Here is a 19533-nt window from a genome sequence, read left to right as displayed (position 1 = left end):
TTATCTTGTCTGTGGTCGTGCACGCAAAAGGAAGTCAAGTGGTGCCAAACCTAAAGGCCCCAGTACACAATGGGCCATCGCCGGCCACTCCAAGGGACGCATTTATGCGTTAGAGGGAGCAAGTAATATTGCTATCTCATTCTACCGCAAGGCTGCGTCCCTTGGAGTGGCCGGCGATGGCCCATTGTGTACTGGGGCCTTAATAATTGCTCGGTATGTATGAAATTCACACTGGTGGTTCTGTCCTTAAAGTGAAAAACCTATGTATGTATTAAGTATACTATACCAAAGAGAATAGATAGTATAGATAGAGGGGTCCTAAAATAGTAAATTTTGTAGTCACAGTAAATTTACTGCCATCTATCGACACACGACTAAAACTCAAAATGAAAACGTATAAAATTATCAATAAAAATTATATATATATAGATAAATGATTTTATTATTTTTATATAATTTTGACCCATGTTCATTCACTGATACCTAAGTGTTGGAATAAAATTGTTAAATGCACACGTCTTCACGCCATCTAGCCGGCCATAGGCCAAAGGTGTGTGCCATCTATCCGAAAATGACTTTTTCTTGATTTCCGAGGCACGTTTTTTCCTTAGACTTTATTCATCTTATACGAAGTTACATATGTCTTTGCCTATACTGTAAATCATTGATATTGATATGCAATTTTAGGTATTCTGATAATGCTTGTTGTTATCGACTTACATAAACAGGTCTGACCTTAACCGTGTATGCAAATTTACATAACATATTAATGTGTCCCCGTTATGCTTTTATTGATATTCCAGAGATAGGTCACGGCTGTTAATCTACGTACAACGGAATGTGTACGATAGCGCCATGTTGCTTTTAGATGATACTGACAACTTGCCGCGCTCTGATTGGCCGATCGTCGCCTAAACGTCAGTTGTCAGTGGTTGTCGCCCATGTTTGTTGAAAACTTTGAACAGTTTAAATTATTTTCAATTGCAATAAAGTGTTGATCGAGTGAAGTTCTTGTACTTATCCTCTCCGCTTTATTTGTGATTCATCCATCACCCAGTTCTGCAAGCATTTATGCATTGTGCAAAATGTATTATCAGTGCTGTGTGTGTAAAACTCTGCGAAAGGACGCTTTTACTTTGTACCGTTTTCCTAGTACTGAGAAAAGACTCATTATGTGGTTGAAGTGTTTGGAAACAAATGGTTTTGGAAATATGTCGCCGGAGCAAGTTCGAAAAGCTTTTATTTGTGAGAAACACTTCGAACAGCGGTTTGTTTCGGCATCGACACGGCGTCTCAACGCGAAGGCTTATCCTTCGTTATTCAGTCAAGATGAGATTAACAGTGGGATCCCATCTCATGAAAATGCCGGTAAGTGTAGAAAATGATAAGAAGTGATATAATAAATCAGTCTAATCTAATTCGTATCATTTACGACCATAAAAGATAATGTCATAAACTTCTATGCAATTGATGACTCATGAATCACGGCATGGTGATTTTATTATGTGTAGGTAATACAAAGTGTTTGTTTATTCCTGTAATAAGAGCATATGTTTCTAGTAAGATAATTATTTCATGCGATCGATATTAATATCTTAACACTTGTGTGTTAATTTTAGCTTAGCATTTTTGTACTTCTTTGGGTAAAGATATCATTGGCAAGTGTTGCAGTCTTTTATTAATTATTTTATTTATATAGAAATTTCCCAATCCTAAAAAAACACCATGCAGAATTTGTAGATAAATAATACCACATTTCACTTTAGTTATTTAAAAATAATATTTTGTTATCAATTTTAGAAAACATGGATCCGCTGAAAGAACATGCATATGTTCGTAAATCACATGACGACCACACATACTGTCAACAAGTGCCTCAAAAAGGTTTGTTTAATTTTTCTGAAATGCATGATAGCCATGATAGATACTCAATTACATTTTAGGTGCAAATTAATGCCTTCTTATCAAAGACATTATTAATATTATTATGCACATATATATTTCATTAATGGTACTTAGATCTGCAAGCAATGTAAAGAATCAATTTCTTGTATTAAGGTCAGGCATGGCTAGTGTTTCCATGGGCAATATTTTTTTTTATAAAATATCACCACAAAAGTAAAAAAAAGTCAAAAGTATTTATTTGTCAAACATAAGTACAGGTCCCATATACATCACTGTATCACTATGTTGTGCCGTAAGGCATACAATTTTTCATTTATGGACTGTGACTGCATGCTGTGCGCAGTTACCATTAATTATCAAAATCATCTAACAAAAATTCACATACACTATAATTATATGTTATTAAATATTTATCATCCAAAATTATCATTTAAAAGTTAATTAAAATCTATTTATACATAATATGCTTTGTTATCTAAAAATTTAAATAACTTACTTTTGAAACTAATCATGTCATCTGTATTTCTTAGTTCAATAGGAATTTTATTAAAAAATTTGGCGCCATTTCAAATATACTTTTTCTAAATAACTCCGTTTTGGAAGGCAATGAATTTATTTTACCACTCTACCCTACCACAGTAATATTTCCAATAAGGAAACAAAACTGTCAGAGGAAGGACCTACATGCCTTACCAATATACGTACATTTTAATTACGCATGTATATAAGAAAAGCCAAAGTTATCCCATAGAAGTATTTCCGTAACTACCCATAACAAATTTGTAGCAATGTGCACTGTGTAGGTCCTTTGGAAGATATTTTATAATAATTATAAGCCCTTATTAACAATAATTTTCAACGGTTTTAATGTGTTTATTATGTATTTCTGTTTTAGCGTCTCCTGCCATTCCATCCACATCGGGGGTTAAATCAACCGCAGTGGGCCATACACCAAAACAGACTATGGGTAAGCTAAATAAATGAATATGACACTATTTCCTATGTATTTTAATATTATCACAAGTTATTAGTAAATCTTATAAAAAAAAATTAAAGTGCTATTTTATGTTACAGCCGTTTCTATAGCCACAGAACCTGTCCCGACAACTTCAGACATTGAAAAGGAGACCATGCCCGAACTATGCAGCAGCTTTATTACAGAACTTGTTGTAGCTGAGAAGGTTACAGCTTGTATTTCACCTAGTGTACAGTCACACAATGAAGGTTAGTGAATTCTTATCATTTTTACAAGCTTTTATTTACTTTCACCTGACCGTTGTCTGTGTGTAATCAAATCTTGCAAGTTAAATTTGATCCACTTACCGGTTTCCGATTGAGCTGAAATTTTACATACATATGTAAGTCGGGTGACAATGCAATATTATGGTGTCATCGAGGTGATCTGATGATGGAGACCGGAGGTGGCCATAGGAACTCCGTGATAAAACAACGAAACCTAATTGTGTTTGGGGTTCTTAGAATTGTCTCGATGAGTATTCGTTGCTTGTGGAAAAAAAAGTACAGTCGGCGATAAAAGCTTGTACCAAAAATGAAATTTTGGCCAAAAACTTATTTTGTGTTATTGTATGGCAGTGACAGTACATATAATAGTACTTAATCATTTTTAAAGCAATGGCAATATTTTATGTTATTGTATGGCAATGACAGTGTTTACATAAAATAGTACTTAAACTTAATCATTTTTAAAGCAAAGGCAATATACCTATTCCCCACTATCATTTGAAACTTTATTACAATGTGATAGAGTTCAATTTTACACAATTTCTAACACTCTTATGCCCATTATAGGGTTATCTCACTCTGTCTTTCGCGTTATGAATATGATGATAGTCACTGAGTAATGAAAAATCAAATCAAATAAATGTGTCATTCTATTTTAAGTGCTCAGAATCACGAAGTCTCTCTGTTCTAATAGGAGAAAAAAAGCCCCAAGGTTTATATTCCTATTTCGTTACCATTTTCCATACTAAGTGAATGGAAATTTAATAATTTCAGAAGTCAATTTGTGTAACTAGTAATTTTAATGAAACTAAGTTTTACCTGTTCAGGTCTCGAAATTCTTGAATAACGATCATCATGTGTAAGTCTAACTAGAGTATGCCCCGTGCGAGCCTGCTAGAACTGAGGCATGATCCATATGTGTGAGACTGATTGTTTCATAATTGTTATTTCTGTTTCAGCAGTCTTTGTAACAACTGCTGAAGCTGCAATCAAACAATCAAATGCTGAAGAGCAGCAGATTTTGCCAGAAGCAAATATTCCAGAATGTGTTGCGGTTGAGGAGGTTACCTCTACCAATTCACCAAGGGAACAGTCTCAAGTTCAAAGTTAGTATTTACCTTGACAATATTTATATTTGATATTTTAGCCGCAATTTGTACATTGTAGTACAATTAAGTATAAAGTACCTGGGAGATTGAGTTTTGCTCGGAAAACATATAAAAACGCTTTACACACTAATTCAATCGTCCTAACTGGCATCCTAACTAAACAAATGGTTCTAGTTAGTGCAGTCAGAGTCTTACTAAACGCAGTTACAAAGAACCGTGTCCCGATTTGGGCCATGGTGCGTCCATTAATGAATCGCATACTAACGGATAGGGGTTTACGAGTACATTCACGGAAAAATAGTTTCATTGTTAATCAAAGTGGGCATATGATTATAGGCAACCCAACACTGGTGGCTTAATTGCCGTTTATGTCTGAAGATTCTTCAAGGATATTGTCAAATCTTATAAAATATGTCTCCCATTTCTGTTCATAGACGTTTTATTATTGTGTTAGATGCCTTGCATACTCTTATTACCAAATAATGGGCTAATTTGGTTAATTTTTTTTAATGAGTTTTTCGGAACTTATGTACGAAATATCATTTGATATTTGCCAGTCGCTTTTCGGTGAAGGAAAAACATCGTGAGGAAACCGGACTAATCCCAATAAGGCCTAGTTTCCCCTCTGGGTTGGAAGGTCAGATGGCAGTCGCTTTCGTAAAAACTAGTGCCTACGTCAAATCATGGGATTAGTTGTCAAGCGGACCCCAGGCTCCCATGAGCCGTGGCAAAATGCCGGGATAACGCGAGGAAGAAGGAGAATGCGCTAATTTGGCCCGGTAGCAACGAAATCATACCGTATACCCAAAAGAAGGGGAGAGGGGAAATAGTCGGCTCCCCAGGTCTAATCTATGCTATATTTCTTCATTTTATTAGCAATAAGGGCAAGTTATATATCATTTTTGTATAATTTAGAGACGAGGAATTCATTTTTGAAATAATCGTTATACCTTTTCATACAAATAAACTGAATTTTGCACAAAAAATGAATATTATATGTATTTTTAGGACAATTTTGGCCTTTACAATCACAGTGTAGTGATTTATACTAAATAAAATATTGGACAATTTAGCTCATTTATTCCTCATTCTAAAAAGTATCACTTTATAATAGGCACTCATATATTTTTTGTGAATAATAATTTGTAGCGCGCGGCGGTAACGATTTCCATTTAAATTGAATTATGGCCAAAGTCAAACATTTTAAAATGTTAAAAAAAAACTGAATCTGTCATTTGAAAAGTATGAATACAATGTTTCAATATTTTACAGATAAATTACATAGGCCAAGCAATAAGAAGGTATAGAGGGAAATGCTAGGAACACAATTTTTGACTCCGTAACTTTGTTTGGACTAGTTAGGAGGTGAACATATCAAAAGTCCCCGGCCGTAGCCCCGGTGCTGGGGGTAGAGGGGGAAAAGAAGGTCTCATTTTTCGGTTTTTCACTTATATCTTGGAAACTTTGCGTCTTAGCGACATGACTACTAAGACAAACTAAAAGCTGATAATTCTTTTTACAAGTTTTATTAAGTCAAGTTTTTCGATATCTTAAATAGTTTTTGAGATATCCGCTCTTGAAAGTTTATTTTAGGGCTTTCAATTTTATCTTGATATCTACATTAGTGAAGCTGATAGGCCGTGTTTGGTATCATTTGTTTGGGGGGGGATGTCGCTAAGACGCAAAGTTTCCAAGATATCAGTGAAAAACCGAAAAATTAGACCTGCTTACCCCCCTCTACCCCCCAGCACCGGGGCTACAGCCGGGGACTTTTGATATGTTCACCTCCCAACTAGTCTAAACAAAGTTACGGAGCCAAAAATTGTGTTCCTAGCATTTCGATATAGGCTATGCACTATATCTAATGATATATAAGTTACTTCGGGACGCGACATGGCCCAGAACCCATACTATCCGGAATACGGTTCTTTACGATTTAGGAAGGATTTTGGATTAAGTAAGTGTTAGTGTCCGACCGAAACATGTTTTTTTGCCGAAACCGAATGTTCGGCTTTGGCTCTAGTTTCGGCCGAAACCGAAACCGAAACCGAAACCGAACCTTTTGTAGACTTGTTAAAATCGTTAAAAAAATGTCATAAAACCGCTTTTACACACATATTATGGAGCTGTCAACACCCAATGTCCTTGAAATTGACGTTACTTTAGCAGTTTTTTAAGAAAATTACTAGAGTTAGACCAAGATGATTCTGCAACGATTTTGACAACACACGCAGTGCAAGTGTTATTATAAACGTCAAAACTTCTATGAAATTATTACGTATAAATAACATTTGCACTAGTTGCACTGCGTATGCTATCAAAATAATTGCAGAATTTTCTTAGTCTAACTCTATTCATTCACCAGTCAAGTAAACATGTAGATACAGGGTCAACCAAAACAAAAACGCGAGCGCAGCGAGCGCGAAATTTTTTGTTAAAATATCGCAAGGCCGGGTACCGATCTTCACCTGGGCCTAAAAGTCCGAAGTACCCCAGTGAGGCGAACTTTCATGCGAAGTCAAAGCCGTGCTTCAGGGTTCAGGATAAGTAGTTGAGCACAAACTCCAACCAACGTCCATTGTATTAAAAAGCGAGATATTTCCTTGAGCGCTGGTGGCCTAGCGGTAAGAGCGTGCGACTTTCAATCCGAAGGTCGCAGGTATAAACCCCGGCTCGTACCAATGAGTTTTTCGGAACTTATAGGTATACGAAATATCATTTGATATTTACTATTTGCTTTTCGGTGAAGGAAAAACATCGTGAGGAAGCCGGACTAGTAGTAGTAGTAGTACTAGTAGTAGTAGTAAACTCTTACGTACTACTACTAGTCCCGATAAGGCCTAGTTTACTCTCTGGGTTCGAAGGTCAGTCTGATGGCAGTCGCTTTCGTAAAAACTAGTGCCTACGCCAATTCTTGGGATTAGTTGTCAATTGGACCCCAGGCTCCCATGAGCCGTGGCAAAAATTCCGGGATTACGCGAGGAAGATGATGAGTTTTCTTATTATTCCTTTGCCCAGGCCCAGTAACATGCGACAGTGCTATTTCATTTACTCCGATACAATTAGACAGTGTGCGTGCTATAGGTATTAACAGCCTCTTAAGACTGCGTCTAGTGGCGCCCTCATTAGTAGAATTGTTTTGATAATAAACCAATTAATTACTGTACCTATACATGAATCAGTATATTATGTAGGTACATATTAATATTGTTGTCCTACTTATTCCCCAACTTTTGGTCTTTGTCACATAGTTTAGTTTCATAGTACGAAGTACCATTTCGTAAGTTTCGGCCCGGCCGAAAGGTTCGGCCGGTTTTTGGCCGAAACCGAAACTACAGCCGAAACATGATTTTTTGGCCGAAACTGGCCGAAACCGAAACCGAAACCGAACCTTCGGTCGGACACTAGTAAGTGTCCACATAAAAATTTCCTAAATTAAATTAAATGCTTATATTTTTCAGGTGTTGTTGAAGTTAAAGTTCAAAGTGCGAAAAGGCCACAGAAGCAGAGGAAACGATTGATTGGGAAATTAATGAACCTGACACCAACGGGCCGAATGATATACGACGAATATAAAAAATCTAAACGTCAGGCAGATTTTTACCACAGGGCTAAGAGGGCCTTGAAATTCAACAAAGAGAAATCCTTTCAAGAATTGACAAAAGACATGAATCCGTATGCGAAAACTATTTTGAAAATGCAAATCAACCTTTGCAATAAAAATAAGAAAGGGCGTCGATTTTCATTGGAAGAAAAACTAATAGCACTGTCGATAATGAAACAAAGCCCTAAGTGCTATAGGTTCCTGCACAAAATTTTTATCCTGCCGTCGCGATCGACTCTAAATAAAATGGTTGCAGGACTTAAGATCGAGTCTGGGATTTGTCCTCAAGTATTTGAAGTAATAAGAAGAGAGGTATGTATCTACGTCATAAAATCTTAGGATCTACATTAAGTAATTGATAACTGAGTTAAACAATATCATGAAATCATAATTTTTAATAAAAAATACATTGCGAAGATTGTAAAAAAAAAACTAAAGCAAAAAAGGCATATTAAATTTGAACTTTCGTATTTTGATCACATATTAAAACAGTTAAGACCTGGTCTTACGCGAATTTATTGTGTAACCTTAATTTCCGACGTTTCGACACAGGTTTCAGTGGTCGTGGTCGCAGCTAACTGATGTCCTAGTAAAAAAAAATCGCGTTGGACCCGGTTTTAAATATATTTTAATAAAAGGAATATTGTTTTCATTTTGTTGAAAATTATAGAGTTTCATTGTTGACCGAAGCGAAGCGAAGGTCTACGTTTTGACTCGGGCATTTTGCTTTCGTATGTCCGGATGTTCTCCTCTACAGGTCGCAATTCTTAACCGATTCTCGTGAAATTTTGTGACCGAATTTTATGACTAAATACATTTTTTTTGTCAATCCGGTTTTTAGAAATTTTTAAAAATGGCGGAGTCGTGATACCTGGCGCCTAAACAAATAGTCGTATCGATATCATAAGACTTTTTTCTTTTTGAAACATGTTTACAGAGTTAATAGCAAAAAATGCAGAAAAAAATTATCGCTGGTTTAGTCGGTATTTAGATATTTAATTTTAACTAATTTTAATTTGAGAAGGAGTAGCTAAATTTCGTCAACCCATCTAAGAACTATTTGGCTCAGTTTGTAAACGTTCGCTTTTTCTGTTTGTACAGAGGGTCTGGGTTCGATCCCCAGTAATTGTATGCTGGGATATTATAACTTTTTGTATTTTTTTACACATAAATTTCGTATTGTTTTTCTTTAATTTACTATACACCGTGTTTTTATTGAATTCCGTTAACTTCGGGGTATAGTTAAGTACGTTTATAAGAACTAAATGGCATAGTTAATTTTCAAAAAAAAATTTTTTTTTTGTTTTCTTTTTTGTTTTTTTTTTTGTTTAAAAAGTAATTAAATGTAGCATATAGCGTTGTTGTAACACGGGCATTACATTTAACTCAACCAAACAATTGAAATCTGTGACATATCAATGTCATTTCGTACCTCAATCGACCGAGATTGTACTTAAGTTTAGTAGCAAATGTATGAACTCATTCTAAACACTAATCAATATGTAAGCCGGCCCTAAGGCAAGTGTACACGCTTGTAGAGGCCTTATAGTAAAAAAATAAATTATGGATTATCTCCGAAATGGACTTAATTAGAACATCGGTGTCTTTGAGAAAGTTACTTGATTTAAGCTCAGGAATGCACCCTTGAAATTAACGGAAATAAAAAAAAACACGGTGTATTTAAAGCTCTTAGCACCATGTTATTTCAAGCTCTGCTCGCGAGGTCTACAGCTCACAGAGCCACTAGTAATAATTGTAATTTAAAAGGGACCTTGACCCGCGCTGTGAGTCATTCTTGGCTGTCCATCGAAATTGAACGCAGCAAGTGTGATAGGTACCTTTTCACTGGCGGTTTATTTAGTAGTTTCATATTGTGTTGAATTTTAGATTTATTAAGGGATCTTAGATATAATTTAGTTTTATTTATATATATACATTTAGTTAAATGTTTTTAACGCTTATCTATGTATTTAAATTTCAGACCGAAAAATGGAGCTACAAAAAAAAACTGTGTTCAGTCATATTTGACGAAATGTCTTTAGAGGCTGGCTTGTCTTATGACAAAAACAAAGATAAAATTAATGGGTTAGTAGAGCTTGGCGAGAGAAAAAATGATTTCGCTGATCATGCCCTCGTGTTTATGTTGAGAGGAGCTGTCCACAAGTGGCAGCAGCCAATAGCCTTTTATTTTTGCCAAGGCGCTACTAAAGGCACAGAATTAAAAAGTATACTCGTGGATATTATCACAGCGGTTGTAGGATGCGGGTTAAAGCCGATATCCCTTATTTGCGACCAAGGGTCAGCTTTCCAAGCGGCTCTAAATTGCCTGAAGGCTGACACAGCGCGTGACCAATTACTGACAAATCAGGAACCAGGTTAGTAGTACTTATAGGTTTAATAACACTTTGAATTGATGTATGTTAAATAATTCTTCAAGGCTTAATTTTTTTTACCATAGCGCGGGGCAGATCATTGCAAAGCCATCGTAAAACAGTTGTAACTCGAAAATAGAATAAGATATTTCAAAGGTGTGATATTTGAAGTGTTTTTTTAATTTTCTGTGTTTTTTTTAGATGGCACAGTAACAATAAACGAAGTCAAACTGATGGTTATATTCGACCCTCCTCATCTTATTAAAGGATTGAGAAATAATTTTTTGAATAAAGACATTTCCTTTGAAGGAAAATTATCCACATGGAGAGACATCGTGGATGTATACGAAACGGACTGCAATAATATGGAAACAAGAATGCTGCATAAGTTAAATGACCAGCATGTGATACCTGAAAAAATTAAAAAGATGAAGGTTGGTGCCGATTTTTACTAAGACTGCGCAGAGCGTCAAGTGACGCCCTCATTAGGGGGTTTGTGTTTTCTAATAAACCAATTAATTTCTGTATAAATAAGTATATATTAGTGTTGTCCTACTTATCCCACAATAATTAATCTGTGATATAGTTTTATATGTTACTTACTTTTGACTTCATCACTTGAACGGAAAAAAGTGGCCACCATTTGCCATTTAGATGATGTAGCAAAATAAAGCTATGAGACAATAATGATTATAATGAACAAAAGTTGGTGAAATCAATAGGGCTACAATTTTAATATATATACTTACACTTACTGGATTATAGACAAATGGATTGGTTTATTAGAAAACACAATAATGAGGGCGTCACTGACTCACTTGACAGTCGATACCCTCTCAATGTGTGAAATCTAGTATAACTAAAGATTTTCTTATACAATCAACTAGCATATGCTTTACCTATGTACTGTAGTAAATGGTTCCGTCCTTATAATCAGCCTATAGATGCATTGAGAATGTTATGACCAGTTGGAATATTTTAATGATTTTATATCCTAATACTCAAGTAATTTATACTACATTCACATTGCTGCATTTTATCCGCTAAAATATAGTTTGGTTATTGGTATTTTAATATATTAACGATATATTACATATTGAGTACTGAAATATATATTTCTTTTCAGGTCAAGAACTGTGTAAAAGTATTTAGTTACACACTGTCTTCGGCTCTATCTTACACAGCCAACTTCTGTAAGTAATTAATTTTTCTCCTTTTCACTAACATAAATAGTTAGGTACCCATTTGTAGAATGCAAGAGTAAAAATATAGTTATACTGGGTGTGGCCTGTAACATGAGCAAATAATTAAAACATAGACTCTACTCCTTAAACGGTGACACTTTTGTTCAACAACTTTTAAAAATTATGAAGTATTTTGACTCCCTATTTTTCATACAAAATAAATATTATCTTCAATGGACGCCATCGCCGCGCCATATCATTGTGATAGACGTTGCTTGTCACGCCTTAAACATAACAAAATTCGCAATACATTGCGTCTTAGTGTTAGAAAATTGAATCTTGTATGTACACCCTTATAATACCAACCAATGAATGTACGCATGTGTGAATGACACCTTATGTTCTTTAGTCTATGTCGCTACTCTATTTGCTCCCTCTCTTTGATTTCGGCTGCGTTGATGGTCGGACGCGTAAGCTTTGGCTCCCATAATTGTATTAACATATATTATTTACTAGATAATAAAGTTCATGTGCATTGTGCGAACAGTGAGTATTCTTTCTCCACCGCCCTGCTGCTGCGGAACCTCGTATCCGCGTAATAGGTTCTGGGCACAGTCACGATTGATATATATTCACTGTTCGCCATCACGCCATCCACACGTGGGTCATCATCCTATGATCGCCGGTAAGCGCATTCATCATGGCCGAGGTGAATCAAAACCAACCTCTCAGCTACTCCAACCATTCGATAGAAAAGCTACGTGGCTCGGAAAACTACCAGACATGGAAGTACCAGATCAGGATGCTGCTGACCCTGGACGGTTTGTGGGAGACTGTGGAAGGGACGGACGTTGACCCTTCGCACGTCAAACGAGCATTGGCTCGCATCGGCCTCAGCGTTTCGACCGCGTGCCTACAACACATCAGAAAGGCGACGACCGCTAAAGAAGCGTGGGATAACCTAAAAACTGTTTTTGAAAACAAAGGTTTGTACAGGCGCGTGCTGCTATTGCGGCAGCTGCATCGTATAGAGTACAAGCAATATAACTGCATGTCCCGTTACCTGGAAGCGGTGATGTCGCTCGTTCATCAATTGGCGGATATTGACAAGAACATAGAAGATAAAGAAGTGGTGGAACTTCTCCTTAGCGGACTGCCAGACGAATACGACGCGCTGGTAAGCAACCTCGAGACTGCAAATATCGCCGACACCAACCTCACCGCTGATATGGTGAGATCTCGCCTTCTTCAAGAAGAATCGAGGAAAATGGAAGGATCTTCCTGTGTAGATGAAGCCGCCCTGTTCTCCAAGGCAAGAAACACAGTACCCAGACAACAAAAACAGGTTACTTGTCACTACTGCGGAAAATCAGGCCATATAAAAAGCAAGTGCTTCAAATATAGGAAGGACAAGGTGAAGAATCGGTCGCTTCTGGCTACCGAGTCATCGAAAGCCTTTTTTGTGAAGAAGTCATCCTTTTACCTGGACTCTGGATGCTCCAATCATCTTTGCAACGACAAGACAATCCTGAAGGACTACAAGGAGCTGCCGGGCGAAGGAAGTAAAGTGACTTTGGCCAACGATGACTCTATATCGGCTGAAGGCGTCGGGGAACTGCCAGTGGGAGGCGTCATCGATAAACTTAATAAGGTATTATATGTTCCAAACTTGACCGCTAATTTATTATCTGTTAGTAAATTGTGTGATGTAGGCTATACTGTAGTTTTTACCAAAGAGAAATGTAATATATACAATAGTTGTAAAATTCATGGCAACCCTATTACCTCAGCATTTAATAGGAATGGTTTATATGAATGGGATGGGTGTAGTCAAGGAAAAGGAACTTCGCAAGAAGTGCACTCTTCCATGTTTTTGCATAATAGGCAAGATACACAGAGTGCTAATGTAGCTGTTTCTTCTCTGCCGGTTCAACTTCTGCATTCCCGTTTAGGTCACCTCAGCTTTAAAAGCATGTGTACTCTAAGGGATGATCCTGCAACTGGTATACAATTTCAGGAAACTTCTGGTGCGAAGTGTGAGACCTGTCTGCTTGGGAAGCAAGTTGCCTTGCCGTATCCCGTGGGCGAGGCTACACGTGCACACGTACCTTTGCAACTAGTGCATAGCGATGTAGCAGGTCCGTTTCAAGAAGACAGCATTGGAGGTGCGAGGTTCATGGTTACCATGACTGATGACTACACCAGGAAGTCACACATCTTCCTCATGCGTCATAAATCCGAGGTAATTAAACATTTTATTACTTACAAGAATTTAGTAGAAAAACAATTAGGATTGCCAATTAAAACTCTTCGGACAGATTTTGGGTCTGAATATTGTAACAAAAGTTTTGCTGATTTTCTTAGAAGAGAAGGTATTGTTCATCAGAAGAGTGTTCCTTACTGCCATCAGCAGTGTGGTGTTGCTGAGAGACTGAATAGGACTCTTCTTGACAAGGCTAGATGTATGTTATATGAAGCTGGTCTCAGCAAGTGTTTTTGGGGTGAAGCAGTTATGACTGCTGCATACTTAAAGAATAGGAGTCCAACAAGTGCATTGTCGGGACGTACCCCTGAAGAGCTCTGGACAGGTTCTACACCAGACCTCAGGCATCTTCACGTCTTTGGCTGCATTGCCTATTCCTTAATACCTAAAGAAAATCGTCGCAAACTTGATCCTAGAAGCAAACCTTATATTTTTGTTGGTTACAGTGAAACGACAAAAGGCTATAGGCTTTTGGATCCGTTGAACCCTAAGAAAGTGATCTTGTCTCGAAATGTTGTGTTTTTAGAAGATAAATTTTACAACAATTTAGATAAATTAAGTTTTAACCAATCTGACAATGAGAATATATTTTATGAATTTGAATTTATTTCTAATGATAATGATAAATCTAGTCATAATAATATTGGAATTCCTAATAAAAATAATGAGAATCTAAATAAGAATAATGTAATTGAAATCCCTAGTCAATGTAATGAAAATCTAGTCTCTAGTGAAACTGATGTGGATTCAATGTCTATTCAAAGTGAGCAAATTCCAATCTGCAACCCAGGAAGTGAAAAACAAATGTGTACTCAAAAACCTAATGATTCTTCCATGGTGTTTTCAGATTCGGAGGAATTCTGTACCGGAAGCGAGAATGAGGAGCCAGGCTGCTCTACTTCGGGCTCAGGTGACTCGTCGAGCGAGTCTGTAGTGCTGTCGCCGCGACCGTCACATTCAGGGGAAGCCCGGCCCCCAGCTGATGCGCCGGCTATACATTCCTCGCGTCCCGTACGTACTACAAGGTCACAAAAACCCAAAAGGTATGCTGATTACACGTCAGACTACTCCATGGTAGCGCACGATGCTGCGTCTGTCCACAGCCTAGACATACCCTTATCGTATAAGGATGCTGTCACTGGTCCCCTTAGTGCAGAATGGTCTGCCGCAATGAAATGTGAGTTTGACTCTCTTATAGCTAATAAAGTTTGGAGATTAGTTGATAGGCCACATAATACGAACGTAATAAAGTCTAAATGGGTATATAAAATCAAAACAGATGCATTGGGTAACTTTGATAAATTTAAAGCGCGTCTTGTTGCCATGGGTTATACACAAGTCCCTGGTGTGGACTATAAAGACACATTTTCACCAGTTGTAAGACATAGTACAATGAGAATATTGTTTGCTTTAGCTTGTGAGTATGATTTAAGCATAGATCACATTGATGTGACCACAGCTTTTCTCAATGGAGACCTTGAGGAAACCATTTATATGGAGCTTCCACCAGGTTTTAATAATAACCATAAAAATAAAGTTTGTTTGTTACAAAAAGGGATCTATGGTCTTAAACAAGCTAGTAGAATTTGGAATAACAAAGTAAATAAATTACTGTGTGAAAATGGGTTTGTTCAAAGTAAACATGAACCTTGTATCTATATAAGTAAAGATAAAAATAGTTTAATAGTAGTAGCGCTTTATGTAGACGACTTTTACATTTTCTCGAATAACGAATCCTGTAAAAATAATCTTTTTAATTTACTACAGAGTGAATTTCATTGTAAGAATTTAGGAAATTTAAAAAGTTGTCTGGGCATCAATGTTGTAAGGGAGGGAAATGTATTAAAGTTAGATCAAAGCGACTATATTATGAAAGTACTCAAGCGGTTTAATATGGAAAATTGTAAACCTGTCTCTACACCTATGTCTGTAGGATGTAAATTTGAATCTGAAGGAGAAAATTTATGTGATGAAACTTATAATTACAGAGAACTTATTGGTTCCTTGATGTACTTAGCTGTTTGTACCAGGCCAGACATAGCATATGCTTGTAGCCATTTAAGTCAGTATAATTCAAAGTTTAATAAAAGTCATTGGCTTGCAGCAAAACGGATTTTAAGGTATTTAGCGGGAACAATTAACTATTCCTTATATTTCATAAAGAGTAGAGAATTGAATTTAATTGCATATGCTGATGCCGACTGGGCTAATGATGTAGATAGACGCTCTTATACTGGTTTTGTAATAAAGTTAGGCTCGAATTGTATACATTGGGAATCACGCAAACAGCGTTGTGTAGCACTCAGTTCTACTGAAAGTGAATTTATTTCAATTAATGATGTATGTAAAGACCTATGTTTCATCAAAAATATTTTGTTTGAAATTTTACATGTGAAACCTAACATCACTGTGTTCAATGACAATCAGAGTGCGCACAAGCTTTTACTTTGTAAAGAATATTCACATAAACGTACCAAACACATAGATGTACGGTATCACCATATAAAAGATTTGGTACATAATAATGTGTTAACTGTAAAATACTTACCAACAGAAGTAATGATAGCCGATGTACTTACCAAACCGCTGAGTCTTTATAAACATTCCAAATTTATTCAAAGCATGAATATAAAGTTAAATGAGTAGGCATGTTTGCATTATGTGCATGTAAAATCATTATATAATCGTTTATATTGTTTACAAATGTACATGTGCAATCGTAAAAATAGCATGCATTCTTTCTTCACTCAGTCCATGTTTGTGTCTCGTGAAAGCATGTTATTATACGAATGTGTATATGGATAGAGTTAGTCTCTACTTAGGGCAAGCATTATTGTAAATGTTAACTAATATAATTGATATTATATTAAGTTCAAGCCTTTTATCAGGGATGTGCCAATACACATTGACAACATATGTTAGTTTTGTATAGTGTTCTGTGTACTTATGTTGTGTTTAAGCATGAGACATTTGGTCTTATAAGTGTGAGGGGAAGTGTTAGAAAATTGAATCTTGTATGTACACCCTTATAATACCAACCAATGAATGTACGCATGTGTGAATGACACCTTATGTTCTTTAGTCTATGTCGCTACTCTATTTGCTCCCTCTCTTTGATTTCGGCTGCGTTGATGGTCGGACGCGTAAGCTTTGGCTCCCATAATTGTATTAACATATATTATTTACTAGATAATAAAGTTCATGTGCATTGTGCGAACAGTGAGTATTCTTTCTCCACCGCCCTGCTGCTGCGGAACCTCGTATCCGCGTAATACTTAGAATAAACTTTAAAGTGTATTAGAAATCAAACCACAAGTTATTTTTTAAAGTCGCTGAACAAATGTTGGTCAGTATGAGGAGTACAGCCTACAGTTTAATTTTTTGCTCATATTACAGGCCACACCCGGTATATAGGTACATATCTAGATTAATATCCGGTAGACCGAGAAGACTCAGAACACGAATCCCTACTTATATTATATGCGAAAATATTTGTCTGTCTGTTGCTATAAAGTGCTGCAGGGAATGAAATGAAATTTATGAAGATAGAACAATAGGTATAGATAGTGAATACTATTGATGATAAAGTACCTACTTGAACTTCACAAATCTATTATGCATAAAATAAACAAATATGGTCATTTTCTTGTTTTTAGCTCACTATGCGGACGGCAGACCTGTGAGTGAAACATTAAGAAACACTGCTGAAACAGTTTTGTTCTTTGATAAATTGTTTGATAGCATCAACGGATCAGCAACCTATTCACAAAAGAAAGGAAAAGAGCTACGCTGTGCAGTGACAGAAAAATCTAAGCACCATGAATTTTGGCCGGAGAGCATCGAGAAACTGGAAAAAATTAAATATGTAGATTCCAAGGGAAATCCGAAATCCGTGCCTTCCTTAAAAAACTTTATTGCCACGGTAAAAACATTCATGAAGCTGTGGCAGTTTTTTAAGAGCAAAAATATGACAATAATGCGCCCAAGGTTCTTCAATTCAGATCCAATTGAAAACTTCTTTGGCCAAGTCAGGGCCTATAATTATAGGAACAACGACCCCAACTGCCACAGTTTCAAGAACACCTTTAAATCATTATTGATTACTAGAATGATAAAGTTTCATGGTGACGCTTATAATTGTGAGGATGACTCGGCAGACCAAATAATTAATTTAAAATCATTATTTGAAGATAGTGAAACTGCTAGGGTCGAGCCGGGTCATCCCAAAGTAGGAGATGTAGAAGATACTGTAGAAGAGGCCCAACGGGAGCAACTAAATGTTCTCCATTCGCGAGCGTACACTGCTGGATGGGTGGTAACAAAAACAATGCAGAAATATAATAATCAATGTGACAGTTGCAGAAAAAGCCTTACTACTAAAGAAGGCGCAATCCACAAATGGATTCATCAAAGAGAGTATGATGCCGCCACGAAACGCCTTACTTACCCATCCAGAGGTGCTGTTCGGTGTTTCGGTACAATTATTAAAGAAACAAACGGATTCTTGGAACACCGAGCCCATGAATTAAATCTGACGGCCAAAATTATGGAAAAAATTTTGTTCAACAATCCATTTAGTTTCTTTAAATGTACCACACACCGTGAAATTTTGTCATATTTTATTTCCGTGACAGTAAAGTTCTCGATTACAAATTGGTGCAATAACATTAATAAAATATTAAAAGGAACGGATATTGTGCGGATAAAAAACCGCACTTTGCCTGCGATGCAGCAGAAAGCTTTTTTAAAATATAAGAAAAGACTGAGGAATAAATCGTTTAATAAATAAAATTGTGTTTTATTTAAATTATTGCGACAAGTGTAGTTCCCGGCATTTAAATTGAACACTGACTCAATTTTACTGTATAAGTCGGTGTTCAATTTAAATGCCGGGAACTATATCAATTATAAGTATTAATTTCCTAAGGAGGAGGGGTGGGGGGGGGGGGGCTGGTCACGCAAGGTTGGCTGTATACGTTACGTCCTTTGCTACGCATCAATTCAAAATTTAAAAAAAAGAAACGTCATACATGACTAGGAGTACAGATAAAATATACTTGTCTAACGTACATAGTCTTTGTTCCCGAGTTGGCGGTCTGATCTCTTTGTAGTCTGTGAGATAGGTATACTAATACAGTCAAGGTGACTTGACCAAAGAGCTGGCGGCTACCTCGCACAACGTATCAGCATTGCGATACAGCGAGGAAATGCCGCCAGCATCCTTGGTACAATGCCTCAAGGGCCTATTTTAGATTTAAGTTAGTTATTAATTTCTTTTAGTAATACCACTGTATATATCTTGTTAGTAAATAAATGAGTTAAGAAAAGTTTTATTTTCACCACATCTTCTTTATTCGTGAACTGATTAAAATTTAAATTGAATAAGTACTTTAGGTAGGACCTTGGGCCTTACGGGGATACTTAATTCATATGAACTCGTATCCTTTACATTCCATCTGAATTAGATCGGATCGGATTGAACCTTGATATTCTGCTTCAAAGATTGTGCCAGACCATGCAGTACGGTTACCATCAGTTTGTCACTGACATAAACGCCGTCGAGAACGTAATTTACTTTCTATACATCCCGTTTGCACTAATATGCGAGTGCGAGCGAGATGTATAGAAAGTAAATTACGTTCTCGACGGCGTTTATGTCAGTGACAAACTGATGGTAACCGTACAGAGCGGTTAATATCTGTTCAAGCAAGCTCAAATTATACTAGCCTACGAGTAGGTACTGACTTATAGACTTATAGCAGGCGTGGCTCACTCCGCGATTTCGTCGCTTTGCTACAGGCACGGACGTAGAGAGTAAACGGGATAGTGTACACTGGCCAAAAAGTGTGTCCAC

The 19533-nt window shown here is 36.7% G+C and overlaps 3 protein-coding genes across 5 annotated transcripts in view; 2 read left to right on the top strand and 1 right to left on the bottom strand.

Annotated features, from left to right (window-relative positions):
- LOC134802377 (spermine oxidase-like) overlaps positions 1-19533 on the bottom strand; it is a 31098-nt gene that overhangs the window by 8125 nt on the left and 3440 nt on the right. The window lies entirely within an intron of this gene.
- On the top strand, positions 836-8271 carry LOC134802396 (uncharacterized). Of its 2 annotated transcripts, none has more exons than XM_063775040.1 (6): positions 836-1368; positions 1801-1884; positions 2801-2872; positions 2980-3129; positions 4110-4253; positions 7718-8271. In XM_063775040.1, exons 1-6 carry the CDS (start codon positions 1086-1088, stop codon positions 8197-8199), a joined length of 1215 nt encoding a protein of 404 aa, XP_063631110.1. In that variant the 5' UTR covers positions 836-1085; the 3' UTR covers positions 8200-8271. The 2 variants fall into 2 exon arrangements, with proteins under 2 accessions (XP_063631110.1, XP_063631108.1); XM_063775038.1 differs by having other exon boundaries at positions 4107-4253.
- Positions 8484-18536, top strand: LOC134802358 (uncharacterized). Of its 2 annotated transcripts, XM_063774981.1 has the most exons (4): positions 8487-10235; positions 10434-10666; positions 11359-11425; positions 17336-18536. In XM_063774981.1, the coding sequence occupies exons 1-4, from the start codon at positions 9806-9808 to the stop codon at positions 18466-18468; spliced, it is 1863 nt and encodes a 620-aa protein (XP_063631051.1). In that variant the 5' UTR covers positions 8487-9805; the 3' UTR covers positions 18469-18536. The 2 variants fall into 2 exon arrangements, with proteins under 2 accessions (XP_063631052.1, XP_063631051.1); XM_063774982.1 differs by lacking the exon at positions 17336-18536 and having other exon boundaries at positions 8484-10235; positions 11359-11433.

Source organism: Cydia splendana, chromosome 24 (genome assembly GCF_910591565.1).
Source record: "Cydia splendana chromosome 24, ilCydSple1.2, whole genome shotgun sequence".
Taxonomy (NCBI): domain Eukaryota; kingdom Metazoa; phylum Arthropoda; class Insecta; order Lepidoptera; family Tortricidae; genus Cydia; species Cydia splendana.
Note: the sequence above shows the minus strand (reverse complement) of the source record. Positions and strands in the feature narration are given on the sequence as shown.

Coding starts and splice junctions, on each gene's coding strand:
- LOC134802358 (XM_063774981.1), top strand. CDS start 9,806: ATGTTTTTAACGCTTATCTATGTATTTAAATTTCAGACCGAAAAATGG. Junction 10,236..10,433: donor ACTGACAAATCAGGAACCAG/GTTAGTAGTACT, acceptor TGTTTTTTTTAG/ATGGCACAGTAACAATAAAC. Junction 11,426..17,335: donor ATCTTACACAGCCAACTTCT/GTAAGTAATTAA, acceptor TCTTGTTTTTAG/CTCACTATGCGGACGGCAGA.
- LOC134802396 (XM_063775038.1), top strand. CDS start 1,086: ATGTATTATCAGTGCTGTGTGTGTAAAACTCTGCGAAAGGACGCTTTT. Junction 1,885..2,800: donor TCAACAAGTGCCTCAAAAAG/GTTTGTTTAATT, acceptor TTTCTGTTTTAG/CGTCTCCTGCCATTCCATCC. Junction 4,254..7,717: donor GGAACAGTCTCAAGTTCAAA/GTTAGTATTTAC, acceptor TATATTTTTCAG/GTGTTGTTGAAGTTAAAGTT.